The following is a 20886-nucleotide window of genomic DNA, read 5'->3' on the forward strand; positions in this document are numbered from 1 at the left end:
TTTAAACTTAAGTGAATTGTTTCTTGTATGTTCAGAATTGCAAAGAAATGTATCATATTCGTAATGTGAAGAATCAGTTATATTATTCTGTTCCTTTTAACTGTATTACAGTTCGAGTGGTTCCATTTTTTCCACCAGTTAAACGCCCCTTGTAGTATAACAGTTTGTCGGCGGCAGTCAATATTGTTTTCTCATCGTTTGCACGAAATTAAAGAAAGAAGCAGGAACAAGCTCGCGAAAAAAGCACTAAAAGTGACTGATAGTGCTCAGATATGAATGCACCACCGACTTTTGAGTCATTCCTTCTATACGAAGGGGAGAAAAAGTGCGTTGTGTTTGTTTTGATTCTTGGCGTTGCATTGCTGCTTATTTACTCATTAACTTTTCTTTCTCTGACAGGATCATCAAGGAGTTAGACACAAAGGTCACCAATGCGGCGATATTCACTGTCAACAAAGAAGATCACACGCTCGGGAACATGATCAGGAAGTGAGTGTGGAAACCTAACCTCAAATCCCTCTATCCGGAAAGCAATGACACAAATTGAGTTTTCTAGCCAACTGCTGAAGGATCCCAATGTCCTGTTTGCCGGGTACAAGGTTCCGCATCCCCTGGAGCATAAATTCGTCATCCGGATCCAGACAACGGCAGAGTATTCACCGCACGAAGCATTCACGAATGCCATCACAGACTTGATGTCTGAGTTGTCGCTCTTTGAGGAAAGATTCAAGGTATCACGTGGCTCTAAAAGCTACTCCTGGAGATGTCTAATGATTCCCTCTTGGTTTTCTAGGATGCTATCAAGGATAAAAAAGACGGAGGCGATTAGAATGTATGAAATTTGACTATAAATTTAATATCTCACAAACGGAACACAGAATTCTCAACAAAACAAATATTTGAGCTAACTAGAAGAGGTCTTCAAAACGATTCATCGTTGTCACACTCGCCAATCTCGTGGCCGAACACTACAAGAGAGCGAAAAAGAGTTAGAGAAAGAATGTGGCTTTCAAGTGAGTTTCTTACCTTCGCAAGATTCGCAGTATTTCCTGGGTGGTGGCAAGACACGCTCCTCACCGGGTTGCCGGACCACTAAATCTGGCGGGACAGGGCTGTCCGAGGCCTGTAGTGGGCAATCCTCCGTATCATGGGCATCGAAGATATCACAAATGTCACAGAAGAGACGTGGTGCAGGCTTACGACGCACTGGCATCTCGAGATTCAGGCCATTCTGGCTGAAATCTCCGGGTGCCGCCTCCAGAATCTGCACTCTGGCCACCAGTTCGGTATTTTTCTTCTGCATGTCTGCAATGATGGAGTTGAGGAAACTTATTTGCGCCCCCGCGTCCGAATCATCAACAGTGTTCACTGCCGGAGCGACTGGATTGCTTCTGGCCGCTTCCAGTTGATTCTTCACCACTTTTAGCTGCACTTCTCGCTCTTGAAGCATGGCATGAAGAGCGGCGACTTCACCCTTGAGGTGACTTTCCTGTCGCTCAAACTGCACAATCTTATCATCACGCCTACAGAGCTTCTCTGTCAGTTCTTTGAGCTTCTGCAGCAATTCTGACATCTCAACATCCTGGGCAGCTCTTGAGGAATCCACCTCATCTGACGATTTCCTGAGATTCGCCACTTTTTCCTCCAGAGATTGAATCACCTTTTCCGCCTTTGCCTTTTCTTCCTCTGCAGATTTCACAGATTGCTCCAGATTTGTGCACTTCTTTTCCAGCTCCTGACAAGCATCCACTTTCCTGGACAAATCTTCTCTGAGACTGTTCTGGAAACTCTCTGATTCCGTGACGACTTGCGCCACTTTCGCCTGAAAATCAACTAATGACGCTTCCTTCACTTTCAACTGACTTTTCAGCTCCTCAGTGAGATTAACGGTCTCTGCCACCTCTTTTCTTGCTGCATCCCGTTCTTCCGTCAGCTTTACAATTTCTGCCTTCTGACTCTCACTCTCAGTGGCACTGGATTTGGCCTTGGAATCCGCTTCAAGTGACAACTGGCCAAGCGATGCCTCCAGAGACGCGTTCAGAGTTTCCAAATCTGTGATTTTAACCGTCATTTGTTCACTTCTATCCACCAAATCCACCTGTTCATCCTCCATATCTCTCAGCTTCTCTCCCAACTCATCAGCTCGTGTCTTCTCAGCATCCCTGCACTTCGTGATCTCCTCCAGACTACCCTTCACATCTACAATCTCCTTGATTTGCTGCTCAAAGTTCTCCCTTAAGGCTCCGACTTCCACTTTCAGCGTATCTCTTTCATCCCTGACCTCGGCCAGAGCGATGTCCTTTTCCTTCATCCTGTTCAGCAAATCTTCCTGGGATGAATCACTGCAATTCTTTGCCATTTCCAAATCCAAAACACGGGCCTTCGAAACGGTTAAATCCCTCTCCAACGACTCAAATTGCTTCTTCGCACACTCCAATTCATTTTCCAAGACCTTCTGATGATTCCTCGAGTTCTCCAGATCCTTCTCCAGTCCGGCAACACTTTCTTCCAAGCGCGTAATGCATGCCGTGAGATTATTCCTTGTCACTTCAGCCTCTTCGAGTTTCACATTTATTTCCTGAATTAGTTTCTCCTTTTCATCCTGGTACTTCTTCTTCGTTAATTCCATCTCATTCTGAAGAAGTTCCTTGGTCTTTGCCAATTCCCCATTCAATTCATTCTCCCTGTGAATCTTCTGAGTCGCCAGACTATCAATTTCACCCTGGAACTTCTCTACAAGTTGACTGAGTTCCTGAATTCGCTTTTCCAGTGTGAGTTTTGTGGCTGTTGAGGATTCTGACAGTGATTCCAACGACGCCTTCTTGCTCTCCAATTCCTGCGCTAAGCGAGCCACTTCGGAATTTGTGTCCAGCGAAGAATTCCTCACAGATGTCAATTCTGTCTGCAGAGATTGTTTATCTGTAGTCAATTGAGCACATTTCTCCTCTAACGCCTGGAATTTCCTCACCAGATCGCCATGAGAAAGATCCAGCTGATTGAATTGGTCCTGCAAACTGATCTTCTGTTGCTCAGCTCCCATTAAATTACTACTGAGGGATTCAATCTGTAGCTTCTGCTTCTCCCCATTCTCAGTCTCATGCTGAAGGGATGCTTTTAGGGCTTCTTTCTCATCCTCCACACTTTTCAGACGGTCAGTGAGCTTCTTCACCTCCTCACGATGCTTCTCTTCGGATTGCAGCATTTCCGCGGCACTTGAGTTGGTAGTTGATGTTATAGTCGCGCGTAATTTCTCACATTCCTCAATCTTAAGGCACTTTTGTATCGTTTCAGCTTCGAGGTTTTTCACAGTGTCTTGCAATTTACTTTCATGTTCACTCAAGTTTTTCCTCAACACTTCGCATTCGCTCTTCAGCTCTGCTACACATTTTACGTGGTCGCTGAGACTCTTTTGGACACTGTCAACCTCTTCTCTCGAGGAAGTTGTCGCTGAATTGGCTTCCGAGAGTTGAGCATTGAGAGATTCCACGAGTTTTTCAAATTCCTTGATTTTCTCTCCTTTGGCCAGAGATTCAGCAACAGTTCCGTCTTTCGATGAAGACACCAATGAAAGTTCCTTCTCCAAATCCGCAATCTTATTGACATGCTTCTGGTTTTCTTTCATCAAATCCTCCTCAGCTGTCTTCTTTATCTGCATCCGTTCTTCACTCTTTTGAATCTTCTCTTCCAATTCCCGGATTTCTTGGGCATGTTTCTGACTAGAAACTTCACCATCACTCACAATCTTCCCCATCATTGCAGAAGTCTTGGCATTTTCAGCCTTCAGGGACTCTTTTTCCTGCAAAAGCACCTTTTGAGCAACTTCGAGAGCCTCCATTGATGCCTTTTGTGTCTCTATGTCTCTGCAGAGTTCATCATTTTGAGATGATAGCATCTTGATTTCCTCTTTGAGGCAGTTTTCCGACACACTAAGACTCGAAACCTTAATATCCATGTTACTTTCGGCCTCGATGAGCTGTTTCTGCAGTTCCAGGATCTTGTTCGAGCGATCCTTTTCCTCTTCCCTGACATTCTTTAGCTCCTCCTCACGTAATGAGAGAGTTTTCTTGAGCTCCTCAACCTTTTCGGTTAATTCTGAGGGGAAAATTGGAAAAAAAGAAAGATTTTCTTTGTGGTACGATTGATGAAAAATTTCGCAGAAAAACTCACCTTTCACTTTAATCGACTCGCCTTCTGCTTCCGTGGTTATTAATGATGTCTTCGATTGTGCCAATTCCTCCTCCAGTGTCGTAATTCTCTCCTTGTATTCCTGACTCTGCGCCTGAAATTGACAAATGGATTTTTCACCAAAATAATTTTTATAAGGAGGCAAGCAAACGACGCGAAATGCATTCAAAAGCGTTAAAACACACGAAACAACATCCTCTCTTACTCACTTCCAGCAATTTTATTCTTTTAACCTGCAATGTTTCGTGAAATTTAAGACCAATTTCTTCAAATCTCCGGGAAAAATACTAACCGAAAGTTCGTCACCGCAAAACTGCGCCTCGTCCACACTAAACTGCAAATCCTCATTGCGGCGCTGTTCATCCTTCAGGCGACCCTCCAATTCCACAATTTTCTGCTTCAGCTGGAATCGGACATGGACAAGACTGTTACTTCCTTGTTCAATCAATGCGAGACTCAAAAGACAGAGGAAAATGCGTGTGAGAAATTAGAATTTCTAATGGCTCTCCGCGCGCCTTTTGCTGATGCAAAAACGAAAGGGTCACCTCTTGTGGCTATAAATAAACGCAAAATGTTTTTGGTGGCATCCTTGACGAGCTGTGCTGTGTGGAAATGAGGCTCAGCATCGCAGACAGATACTCGCAAAATGCATTCATTTGCCATATACGGCAGAGTGAGCCTCAAAAACGCATCAATTGGCGATTTTGCAGAGAAATTCAGAGGCGCAATCAGGGGATTTCAAAATAAATTCTATTGTTTTACTAGTCTTCTGCTTTTTTCTGTAATTCCGGATGTATTTTCTTTTATATATATCTTAATTAACAAAAGTCTCGCTAACTACTTCATATTACATCATAAAGATATATTTACAAAGATTATTAAGGAATTTACGTATGAATAGTTTGTAAAGTTCGTATTTAAAACAATAATTTGCAAAATTTTTTACAGATTTAACATTTATTTCATCAAATTGATTTCATACATGAACGTAGAAATTACCGTCTAAATTTGTTACATTATTAGGTATTTCTGGCTAATCAAGACGACATTTTTTATGATTCTGGGTACGCCTTTATAATACTCAAAAGTTTACATTTATTTATATTACTCTCAATGAAATCAGATAAAGGGCTTCAAAACTTGGCTTCAAAGTCTAATAAAACTTCTCACAGCTATGCTAATAATGTCAGGAATCGTTGGATCATAATAAAAGCGATAAAAATAACAAATTAGAATTTGAATATTTGTTGTGATCATCATCAATATCAGGAAAATTTATTAGAATTCTGCAGATTCAGCAGTTCTTATAATTTCCATATCTTCAGCCTAAGAGCTTTTTTTTTTAAAAGAAGTATTGATCTAATTTCTGTGATTTGTGCTATTTATTCATTCTAGACATTTTAAAAGCCGTAATTTTCAAAATGATAGCTATTGAAAATGTCGAATTGCATTGTCAGTGTGACGATACGCTGAATTGCCACACAGAAGAGCTGTAATGATATTTTTATGGTAAAATAATATTTAGAAACTCCGCGAGTGGATCATTAAAATTACACATGTGCAAATATTTTATTGCTCGGCTGAACAAATACTTATTTTACCTTCTCGAGCTGTTTTCATGAATCATGTCAAAATAAATTCTCTCTAAAGTTGGCTTTTTTTTTAATGTTCAGTTCATCCTCCTGAGTGCACCTCTGAAGCAGTAAATTGCATTCAAATCACGTCCAATGCATTCAATAAATCGCCAATTGCAGTTTTACGTGAATCTCTTATGCGGGACCTTCAAACAATGGTGGAGAGCGACAAATAGAGAAAGCCATCGTTATTTTTATTATGTTTACACGCATTTCGCCTCTGTCTCTTAACGCCTCAGTCAAAAGAAGTAACATTTGTGGATTGTTTATTAAGCAAAGTACAATAGTTGTTATTTTTTATCGTCATTTTCATCATTGGTTAGAATTACAGTGGAAAATAGTAACAAAAAAGATGTGGAAAGAAGTATAAAAATGCATCGAATGTGCTTCAGTAAAACTCCTCCTCTGCTTTAATGTCGTTTTGTTTTTGTCAAGAGGAGTGCGCACGCACGTGAGGAAGATGTGCCTCTTGAATAGCATTTTTCGGTCTTATGAATCGATGCAATATGCATCGATCTCAGGGTAAAATGCTATGAAGAGACCGATCGATCTGCATTTCTCGTCTCTTTCTGACGACTGTCACACTACAAGAGGACATCGTGGAGGATGCAGTGCCTTTCATGGGCGCCCTGCCATCCTTGAAACTCCCTCCTGAGATCAGCAATCCTCATCGATCGCCGTCGAATCAACTCCACCCAGCGGCCCATGTCTTTCTCTTTCTGTTCTCATTAAAAAGGCGGATTAATCGATGGCAATTCTTCTAGCTTTCTGTGAAAAAAATTCAAGAGAATGAAAAGCAGCGATACTTTATACTAACCTCATTGATATCCTTCTGGTACATCACTGACTGAAGATCAGCATCTTGTCTGTCGAGGTCTTTCTCAGCCAACAATTGCTCAATATGATTCTGCTTTTCACGCAAAACATCCTGTTTGATTGAGATTAGATAAAAGATTAGCAATGCAACGTCAATTGAGTGATCAGTGTTGATTTTGTATTTAAATTTTATAGCAGATCAAAATCTGCATTTTTTCCAAAGATCCATGGTTAAAATCTGCGTGTAAGGTTGAAAAATGAACCATCAAATCCAATAGATGTCAGTGAGGTTGCTTCTTAAGACAAAGCGTCGCATAAACTATAATTTATTCATCAACAGCGCACAAATAAATTGCTTTCAATCACCAATAAGCGAAGAATGAATGAAGTGCCTCATTTGCTGTCACATTACAGGTGATTTTCTCTCTCTCTCATTGCAATATTGTCTGAGAAAATCCCACAAATAATCATCAATGAGAGGCAGATTTATCTCCAATTTTCGACACTTTATACACTCTTTCGTGCGTATTTACCATGTGTAAACCTCACTGAAGCTCACAGACACTCAGATGGTCATCAAAAATGTTGCGAAAGAGAGGAAAGAGCCCACGCTTTTGTCGCGCGTGCAATTAAGTGTTCAACTGGAAAATTCCTTCAAAACTTCAATGAATGTGAACTTCTGTGAGTCTCTGCTTTTTGGTGCTTCTGTGCAGAAGAGATTTTGAGCAATCAGAAGACGTTTAATCGGTTTGGCGGGAAAAATATGAAACCTACGCAGAATTCTCAAGAAGCGCACCTCGTAATTTTCCATGCCATGATCTCACCTGTATGTTTTTGCCATCATGCATCTCTAAAACATTCAAACAAGGGGCCAATAAGTCAACTTTTCAGAAATCTATGCAAAGATCGTAAAACTTTTAAGATTTTCCTCTAGATTCACAAAATAATCGTTAATTTTCCTAAATAAAATATAAATACACAATTTTTTTCTTGAAAAAAAAAAACAAGATCGTTTTGTTTTTATGGAAAAGATTTTGAGATTTCCGATATTTTCCTCAAACGTTTGACTTATTCACCCTCTGTTCTCAAACATGCCACATAATGAGAGTAAAATACTACAATGTTCTTCAATACAGTCCAATTGTACAGTTGAGATTACAGAATGCAACAAAAGGAGAAAGAATCAATCATTGCCACAAATGTGAATTTCAGCATCACTCGCATTCATCGCATCTCGTGCAATTCCTTGACCTGATATCCATGCCATAAATGGGAGAAATAATGTATAAAGAGAGTGACAAAGTCCCACAATCGATCACTGGCATAATGTGAAAGAAGAGAAAATATAATGTGTGAGGGACAGGAGAGGAGGAAGACAGTAGGACAGGTTCGCAAAGAAGTGTTTTAAATGCTCCGTGTTTTCCAGTTCTTATTCATTTTACTTGTTCTTATTAAAGAGAGAGAAAAAATATATATGTATATATGCCATTACAGAGAGTATCGTGATGAGTGTGCACTAAAAACTACTGTTAATTTGTAAACGAAGTGTATAGGTATAATAAATTGTGAAGAAAATTATCGTACCTGCAGGGAAAAGGTATTTTTTGGCGTGGTTATTGGCTTCGTGGATGATGAAAGCCTCTAAAAATTAAATTAATTCATATAATTCAGTATGATTTTTTCCTTCGTCGATATTTTCTGTAATATTTTTGCTTAGACAAAAACGATCACTCATGATCATGGTCACAAGAAAACAAAATTAAAAAAAGAAAGATCGGGGAAATTGCGTGCAGGAAGAGTTCTAGGATGTTCATGTGTAACTCCAGATTGATACCTGAGCATTTGCTCCCATTCGCAATCGTGATGTGTTCGTCGATGCCATGCTACCCAAAGTGCCAATGGATGTAAGGGATTCCTTTGAGTTTGACCGCGGAAGACGCACGAAGGTTTTCTTGGCCGATGGCGACAATGTCACCTTGGCCAGCGGGACAAAGATCCCGTATTTATCCGGACACTCAAAGTATCTACAAATGCAAGTCATTATCAATTCAGCACAAAGCAACAGAACCGTCATATCATCTCACCTGATCCCATCAACAGCTCCATTGTTCTTTCCCGTGGGATCATCCAGCTGCACGCCGCACCAATTACCAGGCGCGAACTGAGTCTCTCCGATGTACTTGAGCACACCCGGACGACTGCCGAAGCCCGACGACACGATCACGCGGTCACCAATCTGCATACCGCTCTTTGTGCCCGATCGCGATGGGGTCACGCTGTTCCGCACGCTCGACGGCGGCGAAATTGTCCTCACGGGTGATGCCGGAGTGCGCGACGGACTTCTGTACAGATCATCCGTGGAGTCCGCCGTGAGCAAAGGCTCACGTGTGAGGCGAGTGAGGCGTGAAAAGATGCCACGCTTTGCTTCGCACTGGAAGTAGCGCTTTCCTGACACACATCCATCATTCTTGCCTGTTTTTGGTTGCGCCAAGAAAGTGAACATTAATTACCACATCTCATCAATCAGACACCCGCAGAGGGTGGGAATCAGGGTGAAGAGATCGAGGAAGATCGTGTAAAAAATTCATGGTATTGCAATCGGAGAAAGTTGTTACGAAAAATTATCGAGGCTAATCTTTTTAAAGAAAATTGGAACTGGATGAGTCTCATTTGCACTGTCAAATATAAAGTCACTCCAAATCAAATATATCACGCCTTATAATAATATGAAAATATTAGATTAGATCTCTGGGAGGCAGAGGATAGAAAAGATAAGTGAGGCATTCAATTTGTAATGAATAATGACGCATTACGATGAAATTTAGTTCATTGAATTCACTTAAACATCCAAGATTCTTTTTCAGTTTTAGCAATTGATCCTGAGATTATTAGTTCTTTTCGTCTTGTTTCTTTTTCATACTAATAAATTTTACTTAATAGCAATAAATTTGGCTAAAATTCAACATTTTTCCTACGAGAATTCTCATAAATCATCATTTTCCACCTGAATAGCACCCTTGAAAATGGTGAAACCTTCAGGCAATCCGCACTCTTATAACCTTTTATGTAAAAGACTTAATGCTATTTGCAGACTTGACTTTGAAAAACCTCTTCCTCGATTCTTTCGAAAGATAAAATACTCACCACTAGGCTCATCGAGAACCACTCCAGCCCAATCTCCAGGCGCGAAGTGTGTCTCGCCAATATAGGCAATGTGTCCTGGGCGCACTCCACCCACCCAAACACGTTGTCCAATAATGAAACTGTCAGTGTCGGTGGTCAGAACAATTCCCTGATCTGCAAAGTGATTTTGAAAGAGAAGTTAACAGAAAAATTAATACCTCTTTGTCCCACTCTAGGCAATTTTCCAGTATATTCGTGTTTTTCAAGAGATTATTTGTCAATATTTATAGTGTTAAATTGGCACGAATGTGTGAGTGTAATTTGAAATGAGGACTCGCCCACAAGATGTCGTGTTAAGTTGATCTCATGGTATGGAAGCTTTTAATATTTCTTAGGCGCTATTTTCATCGTCATTTTATTGCACATGAGACGAGTTGGTCGGCGTGGTTAAATTCCTATGGGTGACATATTGTGTATGATGGGATTTAGTCGCCTCGCGGTCATTCATAAAAGGGCATTATTGCGATTCAGAAACACACCATCAGCATTACACGCAGCAGACACACATTTGTTGAGCAGGCAATAAATTCTTCATACAAATATCACACTGGCTTAATTGTCTCACTCATAAGATGGTTACACATCGTCAGTCCAAAAGCAAATATTGAAGCAAGACAGTATTGCCGAGGGAAGGCAACGTACCAAAGCACCCACAAGCGCAGTTTAATTGGTCACAACGTATTTTGTCTGTTTGCCTTTACCTGAACTTCGGCGACGACCTGTAGCTTCCCAGTACAGATCAGAGCTCAGTGATCCATCTTCACACAAAAAACATGTAAAAATACAAAAAAATACAGGATATGTGCACATTGAGGGGAGGATAATGTGATAAAGATTGATAGGATTTGAGAGAAGACTTCATATTGCAATTATTCATGCCGTGATCTTGCTCAATATTTCATTCTTGCGAGCTCGTTTTCTCATTTCCACCATCGCCGTGCGTGAAAATTGAATTCATCCCGGATGAAAAGGGGTCAGCAAGAGCATCAGTGGAAGATCATGAGGTAACGTCTCTCTTTTGATTTATTTAACCGTGACTCGCAAAGAAATTCACCATCGAGAACAGTTAATGAAATTGAATCAGTTATTCAGACATACGTTATGCACGATTTATGCTCAATTGCATCACCATCGCAATGCACTCGAGGCGGCATTAGCGAAGATCACCACGAAGATCATCTGCAATGTTTGGCTGAAGTCTCTCGTTTCTCACAGGATGGAAAATCGGTGGGAAAATGGATGGACAAGAAAGTGCTTTGCGGATAAACACAAATGATATTACAATGAGATAGCGAAGAAAAAGTCCAATTGATACTTTTTTTTTGTTAGACGAAATGATCACAAAACACTACCAAATTTTCGAAAGAGTCTTAGAAGCCTAATCAGAGAATGTGAATGCTGGAAGAAATGCGTTTGTCCAGGAGGCCAGAGAATACGCACTTGCTGATTTTCTCTCATATCGAGATGATTTCCAGATATCTGGTGATCTGGACTTTGAGGACCTTGACATTTTTTCCATCACCAGATCAGCTTCGCTTTCCTCATCCACGTCTAAGAGATTCCATAGAAACAACACAACTAATAACAACATAAAAAAGACAGCAACAACTAACCATGTGTTCTCGTGTGTCTTTTGCAATCAATTCGATCTTTCTTTTTGTGCCTCCACTTCAGCGAAAAAAAGTATATAGTGTTGAGAATGAGTGTGGTGATTTGTAAACAAAAACATATTGGGCATACGCATAAAATGTAGGTGAGAAGAGATAACGTACAAAAGAGTAGAGACTAGAAAGATCTTTGGACAGTTTTTTTTCCTCTCAGTGTGTGTATGTGATCCTCACTTAAGAGACAGTGATTTGAGCTTAATAACAGACATCAATTACCTGCCAAGTGTGATCGCGAAAAATCATCACTGTGTCTTCGCATTTTTAATCGCTGTTAATGTCTTCGTTGTCTGGGCGACAAATTAAATCCGGCGACGATAAAAAAGAAAACAACATAGAGCATTTTTTCAGCACACAACAGCATACAAAAAAAATAGAAATACGCAACTTCATGCCTTGTTAATTGCCTCCGTAATTGAATTAATGATGGGTGTGAAATCTACCAACTCTTTTTTCCTCATCTCTCCACATTTGTCCCCTGCAATTATGTATGCACTGTGTGCTCCATTTAGAACGCAATAAATAGAATTATGTCAAAAGTTGTCTTATTCACTATAATTGCAGTTTTTTTCCATCATTATTGCGTCTAAAATCGACAAAAAGTCAGTCCAAGCACGATAAGACTGAACAGATAACATAAGAGGGCAGAACTTTCAAGTAGGCGGAGGCTCTGTAGATTTTCCCTTTGTGGAAAGCGAGTTAGCAATGAGACAAACTGTGTATATCTGAGATCGGCGACAAAAGACGTAAATTGCATCACATATGATTTAATCTCTCTTTCGGTATAATTGACTGTTTCTATAAGTGGAAATGTAATTGAATATCCCCCGTGTTTCCGCTACGTAGCAACAAAACACAAAATGCTATTGATCATCCGTGAGATTGAACTTGATGTGGCTTGATATCCTTCAAAAAACAGTCGCGACACACCCGCAATTTTTGCCAAAAATCGCACAAAAAGAAATATTGTTATTTTTTCTACCACCAAAGATATATCACAAAAGTGACCGAGTAGAAAAGCCCACAACATTTGTCGAAAAATGATTTCTCTCTCTCTCTCTTTCTATCGCTTTGTCAGTTCTCTTGGTGATTGGAAAACTCTACAAATTCCAAGCCAGGTGTTAATTGGAAGATGGAGAAGCACAAAAAAGTCGTGCAAATAAATAATCGTCATAAAGTGGGCAAATTTCTTCTTTTGCATTAAACATTTTTCACACCAACTTGGTAAATTTCTCAAAACACCCACTCGTTTCACTTCTACAGGCCACAAAGACTGAATGTAAAATTCTTATTTGTCTCTCCCAACATTTGCCACCAAAAGAAAAAAAAATTCTTCGTGACAAATTTTCAGCGCGACATTTTATTGCATTTACCGTTTCAATAAATTTCACAATAAATTAGCAAATTTATCATCTCCCTTGCGACTTTTGTCCGTTTAAGTTGTTATTATGACTTGACGTAAAAATTTTTCCCCAACAATGTTCAACTTAATTCTAACATCTCCTTGAGATTAGTCAAGGTTGATTCGAAACTTATTATTATAAATCTTTCGTCATCGAGTGTCTTAAGCCATTTTTCTCAATAAATACTTCACCAGTAATGACAGAAAGCATGAATAATATATTCCCTCTCCAATTTGAGGTTCGATACAATATAAAATCCACATTAAATCGAAGCACAGGAGAAGTGCAAAATCACCATTTCAGATAGGCATATTTAAGTAAAATTCCCCATAAAGATTAACAACTTAATATAGAAATGATCTCAATGTCTTTCACCGCATGCCAGATAAAATGCAAAATATCTCGCAAACTGAGAGATTAAGGTGAAATTTCCATCAAGGGTTATGAAGAAAATAAGTGAAATAACACATTAGCAAATCCATTGACCCCTTTCTCTCTCTATCTCTCTCCTCTGCAACTGTTTCAATTTGAAATGCATTATAATTTTTGTTTCCCTTCCGGTACAATTCATAATGTCAATTCATAAATTCAATTTTACATCACAATGACACATATTCATTTGTCACTTCTTTTAATTTCCAATTAACGACTTATTTTGCACATCATTCTGCACACAATTGTATACAAAACGTGTGTGCCATTCACTTATTTTGCCATCACTATGTGCTGTTTTTATTTTTTCAACCACGAGTTCATGGGAAACTTTTGCTATTGAAATCTTCCTCTCAAGATCGTCCACGTGAAAATTATTCAACACTGTCCGTCACACAATTAAATGCAAAAGCCATGTTTCTTGTTTTATTGCTCATTTTTGCAGATTTCGCATTTTTGGATGACACGGAAATGAGAAAAAATATAGTATAAAATTTATTGTGACTCTTGTCACCCACAAAAAATGATAGTGACTCATTCTGCGAGATATATGAATGTAGAACTTCCTGACATCGACAGATCTGTCTTTTTGGAACAGAGATAACTCAATGTGACTCTGACAGATCTTCACAGACAATCATTTACTCTCTATTTGGTTGAAAATAAATATTGAAATATTGCCGAAAAAATCGCCTTTGGTCAATTATGCAAATCTAACACTCGTATCTCTTGTCATCCCACCAGTCGCGATGATGACACTATTAGAAAATGTTTTGCCATTGTTAAATGACTTTGAGTTCTGTCGCGCTTTCAAACATGCCAGATAACTAATTCTTTTTTCTCGCGCTCCGCGCTGTCCAGAAAACGAAGGCAATTATGTTGGGAATGAGTGGAAAATGAGGTCATTCCGTTGAATGTATACAGAATAGCAAATTTTTCCAGAGAGGAAGGAGAAACAAACAGTCACGTGCAAAAGTGGCGAGTTCCGGGTGTTTTAGGAGTAAATTAATTTCGTGTATCTTACTTCATTGATTTGCCCAATATGGCACCAAATTGCACCGCGAGGGCGTTAGAAGATCAAAACAACGTCGCACGCGCACAAAAAGTTTGTCCCAAATTCAATGAGGATCCATTGCAAGAGATTGAAGATCAGATCTGTGCCAAAAGTGATGGATTTCTGCGGCAAGATGACAAAAAAATTAGCGACCCACTCCACTATTGTCATGCGGATCAATTTCAATCAGACACAGATTGAAATTGAAAGCGATCGAGAGTGAAATATTCAATGAATGTAAGGCGCCGTATTTTGCCCGACACACAATATTTGCAACAAGTGCCGACTAAACAATGGGCATTAAATGAAATTGAGGTGAAGAAGGTGTTCCTAAGACGGTACACTTGAATATCATCCATCACAGCAATACATAAATCAAGATTTGGCCGATGATTTTTCTCAAGACGCAAAAGCCATCCCACACAAATGCTTCAATGAAGTGGAAGTGTAAAAAACCACCATGACTAAATCATCTATCACAGTCTGGAGTATTTTCTCCTCTGCGGAAAGATGATATAGGAAATTATGACATTTGAAATTCACACAGTTACAGTCATGGTCAAGAAAATAGGTCTGAAATGATAAATTCATATGGTGTGTAAAAGTTTTACCTTCATTTTTAGGTTTACAACAATACATATAGTTACACAACAAATGAAAGCGAATAATATCACTTCTTTAATTGCAGAGATTTCATAGAGAGTATATTTATGAGATTTTGAAAGGTATCAGCGTCTTGACAAAAAGTATTTTTCCTTACTGCAAGATTTCAATTTAGATTTATGCAGATTCTAAAAAAGGTTTACAAGAGTGGAAGTCTCATTTTTCCGTTTAATATTTACGTGTTTATTGGTCAAAAGCAGTTCTGTAGGGAAGGAAAAGTTATATTATCCATTCCATATTTTCCTGACAGAAATTGTATATTTTAAAATGACCAAAAACTAAATTACATATTCACAAAACATAACACTGAATTTCCCTCCCTATTTTCTCTTTCAATTAAAATTACACATATTTCTACGCTTTTCCTCTCAACTCTGACTGGCATTTTTTTTAATTCGATCTCAAATGAGAGGCTTTCTTGGTCAATACTGTCTAATTTTTTCCGAAATACAAGTATATAATTTTGCTCCACGCATCGCGAACTGTGAATTTTCGTCTTCACCCCCGGTGCTTTTACAATTCAAAAAAGTACAATATTTGTTTTGAAAACAAATTCCGTGTTTTAGCACAAAAGCCACACGGGAGATAAAAGCACAAATGCGAAATAAATAGGCAATGTTGGTGACTTTAATGGACTTTCTATTGATGCTCATTGTACTCACGTGAGCCACATTTCCCTCTCAATTGTACCGCCAAAATTGAAGAATGATACACGCGAATAAGGTCACAACATCGCAAAAAAACATGACAATTGACATTCCATCTTTCTCGATCATTTAAGCCTGATTTATTTGATTAAAAATACGATCTTGAATCACTCAATTGGATTTCTTAACGAGGCTGACACTTTTTTTTTCATTCACTCATGCTTAAACAATCCTCTCGATCACGAATTTTCCAAGGAATCTTTGCATAACGCGTTTTCAGATGATTCTTGAGCAATGCTTTACGCAATTTATGACCCACGAAAATCTCATTAAATTCTTTCCAGCATATTTTTTTCTGGTATCTTCAAACACTTTCCGAACATTCAAAGAGATAATAATAAAATAGAATCTTTCATTCATTCTCTTCATCACGAAATTTGTGAATTTGGTAACACGTTTTATCGATTAACATCTTCTAGTCACGTGTGTAAGAAAATTAAAAATTATATTTTTACAAGCACGGGACATCCACTGAAACCACACTTATTAATTAATACACAACAAATCAACCAATGGAGAGAAAAACAAGACAATTAATGTGAAGATGGAATTGATTCCCGTGAAATTACCATAATAGAGTGGCTTGGGAAGTGTGCTTTTTTGTGTGTGAATCCAGCAAAAGTTTGATGGAATTTTTTTTTCATTCACGGAATTTCTTTAGACAGAAATGATTAATGAGCCTCTAAAGTGCTATACTATCAGATAAATTCACACACAAACTTCTATTCACTCGCAAAAGACGATTTGGTAGATTTTCACACCCAAAAGTATAATTCAATTCATATGCAGAGAGGAAAATATTTAACAATTTTACCTGAATAAAAGGCTCGCTGATACACCTTAAGAGACTTGAGTGAGTTAATCCCGAGAAATACCAAACAAATATGTTTGATTTCTTCACGTATCTTTGCGGTTGGAATTATGACTTTATCACTGTCTCTCCAATGGGGAATTTTTATCTCTGTACCCACGCAGAGTCGACTTTCTGTGAGACTGTAGAGGCCTCCCAAAAAAAAAGTGTTCAGCCCAGAGACTGTCGATGCTCACGGATTGATGTCTCATGGAAAACTGACTGTTCGCGCTTGACTTGGAAGTTCATGAGGCAGAAATGTAATTCTCTCCCGTCTCTCGCACACTCAAGCTTACCTCCCAAGCGTTTTTCCCACTTACACACAACTACAACACAACTCTGCAATTGAAAAGAACACCAGAGGCAAAAAGTTCCACCATGTTTCACTCTCCAGCGAGTGATGATGATCAACAGATATTCTCTCAAATGTCTAAAAGCGACAAGGAGTTGCAAATTTTCCTCAAACACTCTCGTGCGTGTCCGAGTAGCCAATGGCATATGACTTAATGATACTTGGAGGTGACTTCCAAGTAACCCTCTGATGAGAGATGATTGGCTCTTGAATAGATTCCCCACCCGATTTTGCGGCAACATTACACACTTTGGCTAATTCTCACAGAGAAGCGCAGGGATAATCTCAAGTAAATTACAGGTGAATCAGTTACGCAATAGGTCACTTGCGCATTTGATTGCGGAAAGAGCTAAATAAACAGACAGCAGAGGAAGATCGCCAAGCATTCTACTAACGTATTCTCTAACTTATAATAAGTTTGAAAATGTAACATTTCAGTCGAGGTGTGAAACCAAGGGATGTTTTGGACAATGTCCATATTACATTCCAAGCCTTCCGAGCACTTTTTAAGGCCTTCTTTTGCCCCAAATTCCGCTCTGATGATGGAAGGCAGAAATTTAAGTCACACAGCAGCGAGACTGAAGCTAGTTAGCAATTAAATTTCACTTTCCAGCTGAGGAGCAGCGAAATGGGGCGCTCGAAGCTTCAGTGAGCGCGTCAGAGGATGCACTGAGCGAGTGTATTGTGTGTCTAATGATAATCACTTGTGCTACTCACTTTTGCTCTCTGATGGCGGCGGGTGGGAGGCTTTTGGGGTGCAGTGCGTTGTGCACAGCCGCCCGATCCTCACGGAGGGCGGCCGAATGCCCGAGGGCCTCTGAGACGACGTCGACGGTGCGTAGGAAGCCTCACTGGCCGTGTCACACTCACTGACCTCTGGCTTCTTCTCCTGAACATTTTCACTCATTTTCCTTCACTGTTTCCCCAACTGTGCTTATCACTTTTGCTGCCTTTTTACAAGTCACAAAGATCACTCTTCTTGTTAGTACGACACAGGCTGTGCGGGTACACAGGCGAAAATAATAATTAGCAATTAAACTCTGATGATTGTGTCGTAAATTGCGTGTGATTCACGACGTCAGAAGCTATTTATAAAAACACAAACATACTTTATTTTTTTCTACGCGGCAGACAACAAGTAGATGCCAACAAGGAGAATTATAAATGCATCTTCACTGAGCTGACTCATCGACATTGGCCTATGCGCTTGAGGGATTCCGTACTTACCGCAACTCCGGGTGCACCCTGTTGACCCTAATCTCCACCCAAAACAACTCACTCAAATTTAACACCGTGCGAAATCCTGACGCTCACGGCTGCACCGCTCAACAGAGTCTTAAAGTCCTTGGCTTTCACTGCAATGCACTTCAAATGCTCGCAAATTCGCGGAAAGGGGCGAAAATGCTCGGTAAAGCACCCCTTCACAGTGGCCACAAATGAGTGAGGTTAGGTTTCCACAGGACTGACAAATTCACAATTTTGGCACGGTTTACCAGGCTTCACGGTAAGATTACAACATAAAAATACACACTGAACACGCTCATGTGTTTTACAACGTATTTTTCAAGAGTTTAGGCACAATATCGCTAAAAAAAGGGAGTTTTTCGTGGACACTGAAGGAATTTTCACTCGCTTGACGTTTACACTGTTTTCGCTCCACAAAAAATGAGTGCTGTTCATGCAGTTTCGGAATGGAGATTTAAACTTCTTGAATTGACCCACGATAAAAAAAATTGAAACATGAATTAAACATTTCTTGATTGCGATGAAACATGAATTAAGACTCTTTTGCTCCAGTGTATGTATCAGAAAGTGATATATATTGTTATTATCATCATCTTTTTCTTTTCCCTATTTACAAACATGCCAAAAATTATTTTTAGCTTGCATTTTACCATGAAACTTTCCAAAGTTTCAAATGAAACATTGTGAAAAATTTCATCCGGAAAATTAAACAACTGTGGCGCCACTCGCGTTCAACAATGAAACTACGCAGTGCCACTCAGCTGTTCAAGATGGTTCTACGTTCAGAGTGAAATGCAAGAGGAAAAACACCTGCTTAGGTGGTAAGTTTAGTGACTACTGGTTATCTCAGTGCGTTAATTTGTGATTGAGACTTTTGTCCGCGGTGTGAAATCATGGATTTCGGCACGTTGCTTCACGTGGCGAAGAAAAACAGCCAAGAAGGCAGCGACAAGGTGAGTGACATTTGATTAAAGTGTGTCATTCTTTGTCCGGGCATTTTTGCACTGATTCCGCCCTACGGGGGCACCATACTTTGATTGCCATTGCAGACTCGGTGCTACAGCACGAAATTCGCACCGCCCAAGAAAGAGGCGCGCGATAAGAAGCTCTCAGCAAACATTCAGAAGTTCCTTCAGAAGAAGGAAGAAGAAGATCGCGCGAAGGAGCGCGAAAAGGTGCGGAAGCGCGATGAATTGCTAGCAATGAGAGACACCAAGTCCAAGAATAAGATCAGTAAGATGCTTAAGGTGATAAAATCTGCCAACAAGGCAGTGATTGCTGATGCTGTGGACAATGACAACACTGCAGTGACTCTCCAGGGCCCCGATCAGCCGGACGAGGATGATTATGGGTATGTGTCGGCGGAAGCAAGTGCCTTCTACAGCAAGATGATGGAGAAGTACAAAAGCCAGCCGGAGGAGGACAAATTCTCGTCCGTGAGGCGAAGAGTCACAGCAACGGAAGTGAAAAAGGTGCCCAGAGATGTCAGAGATGTTCCCCAGACTGTTCACAAACGTTCCGATATGCCTCCTCCGGCAGCGCCAAAGGATGCCTCGAAGGAGGAGAAAGGCAAGACCAAGCTCAAGAAGCCTCCGCCGCCGGTTGACTTCCATTCACTTTTGAAAATCGCGGAGAAGAAGCAATTCGAGCCGATCGAGATTGTCCAGGAGGTGAAGAAGAAGGAGCCTGAAAGGCCCATGACGCAAAAGGAGAAGCAGGAGCACGAGGAGAGATTAGCTATCCTGGAGGCCAAGAAGCGTCGATTGCTTGAGGCGAAGACTAAAGGAAAGATGGTCAAATCTCCTGTCGCCTCCACCAGTAAGGCGACTCCGCCAAGCATTAGCAAGAAGCCAGATCTGACCAGAGACACGCGAGAAGCGAAAGACTCTAAGAGTACAGCGGAAAAGCGTATTGAGAAACCGATTAAGAAGGAAGTGAAGGTGATAAAGAAACCCCTGAAACCGGCAGAGCCACAGAAGTCTCGAGAATTTCCCCCGAAAGACGTCCAGAAACCGAGAGAAGTTCCGCCGAAAGACGTCCAGAAACCGAGAGAAATTCCGCCGAAGGATGTACAAAAGACAAGAGAATTCCCTCCGAGAGACGTTCCGCGGGCGCGACCCAAGCCTCGTTTGGAGCCGCGTCGGCCGCCGCCAAAGCGCCCCCGGATTGAAGATGACGACAGTGAGTATGATTCAGAAATGGATGACTTCATCGACGACGGACCAGAAGAAGGAGCGAATTCCTACTCTCGACACATCCAAGAGATCTTCGGCTATGACAAGTCGCGCTACCGAGACGAGGATGACGATGACAAGAACATGGAGAGCACCTTCGCGCAGCAGATGCGCGAGGAGTTCATCAGTAAGAAGATCGGCATCATGGAAGATCTGGAGGACATGCGACAAGAGGAGCTGGAGAAGCAGCGGAAGATGTCGAAGAAGAAGCGAGCGTAGCAAAAGTCAATGCTTTTTTTTAATTCATACACTTTAATCATCAACAGTTTCTTCTTCCTTTGAAATAGAACAAAACCACAAATCGTGAGGATTTATCAGAAACCTATTCAACAAATCTGAAGCAATCTGATGCACTTGCATATTAGCAAGTAATTTTTTTTTTTTGTAATAAACGATAACATTGAATACAAGATATCGAAAAATACAAATCACTTCAGGCTGTACAAGCTGGATATATGAATTAC

General features: G+C 40.2%; 3 protein-coding genes across 13 annotated transcripts; 2 read left to right on the forward strand and 1 right to left on the reverse strand.

Moving 5' to 3' along the window:
- The first annotated feature begins 117 nt into the window (after positions 1 to 117).
- LOC132256963 (DNA-directed RNA polymerase II subunit RPB11) lies at positions 118 to 905 on the forward strand. The gene is made up of 4 exons (XM_059753594.1): positions 118 to 325; positions 400 to 489; positions 557 to 731; positions 794 to 905. The coding sequence occupies exons 1-4, from the start codon at positions 273 to 275 to the stop codon at positions 827 to 829; spliced, it is 354 nt and encodes a 117-aa protein (XP_059609577.1). The 5' UTR covers positions 118 to 272; the 3' UTR covers positions 830 to 905.
- On the reverse strand, positions 855 to 18571 carry LOC132256961 (restin homolog). Of its 11 annotated transcripts, none has more exons than XM_059753585.1 (14): positions 16556 to 16825; positions 11702 to 11772; positions 11259 to 11369; positions 10520 to 10576; positions 9780 to 9932; positions 8720 to 9107; positions 8470 to 8659; positions 8220 to 8276; positions 6637 to 6747; positions 4478 to 4588; positions 4395 to 4418; positions 4168 to 4279; positions 1027 to 4092; positions 855 to 968 (listed from the first exon to the last, which is right to left on the reverse strand). In XM_059753585.1, exons 2-14 carry the CDS (start codon positions 11742 to 11744, stop codon positions 922 to 924), a joined length of 4470 nt encoding a protein of 1489 aa, XP_059609568.1. In that variant the 5' UTR covers positions 11745 to 11772; positions 16556 to 16825; the 3' UTR covers positions 855 to 921. The 11 variants fall into 11 exon arrangements, with proteins under 11 accessions (XP_059609568.1, XP_059609566.1, XP_059609574.1 ...); XM_059753583.1 differs by having other exon boundaries at positions 11259 to 11396; XM_059753591.1 differs by lacking the exon at positions 11259 to 11369.
- A 372-nt stretch (positions 18572 to 18943) lies between these two features.
- LOC132256894 (protein SPT2 homolog) lies at positions 18944 to 20645 on the forward strand. Its single transcript, XM_059753487.1, has 2 exons — positions 18944 to 19141; positions 19238 to 20645. The coding sequence occupies exons 1-2, from the start codon at positions 19082 to 19084 to the stop codon at positions 20639 to 20641; spliced, it is 1464 nt and encodes a 487-aa protein (XP_059609470.1). The 5' UTR covers positions 18944 to 19081; the 3' UTR covers positions 20642 to 20645.
- Positions 20646 to 20886: the final 241 nt, after the last annotated feature.

This window comes from Phlebotomus argentipes, unplaced genomic scaffold, assembly GCF_947086385.1.
Source record: "Phlebotomus argentipes unplaced genomic scaffold, Phlebotomus argentipes genome assembly contig_33, whole genome shotgun sequence".
Lineage (NCBI taxonomy): Eukaryota > Metazoa > Arthropoda > Insecta > Diptera > Psychodidae > Phlebotomus > Phlebotomus argentipes.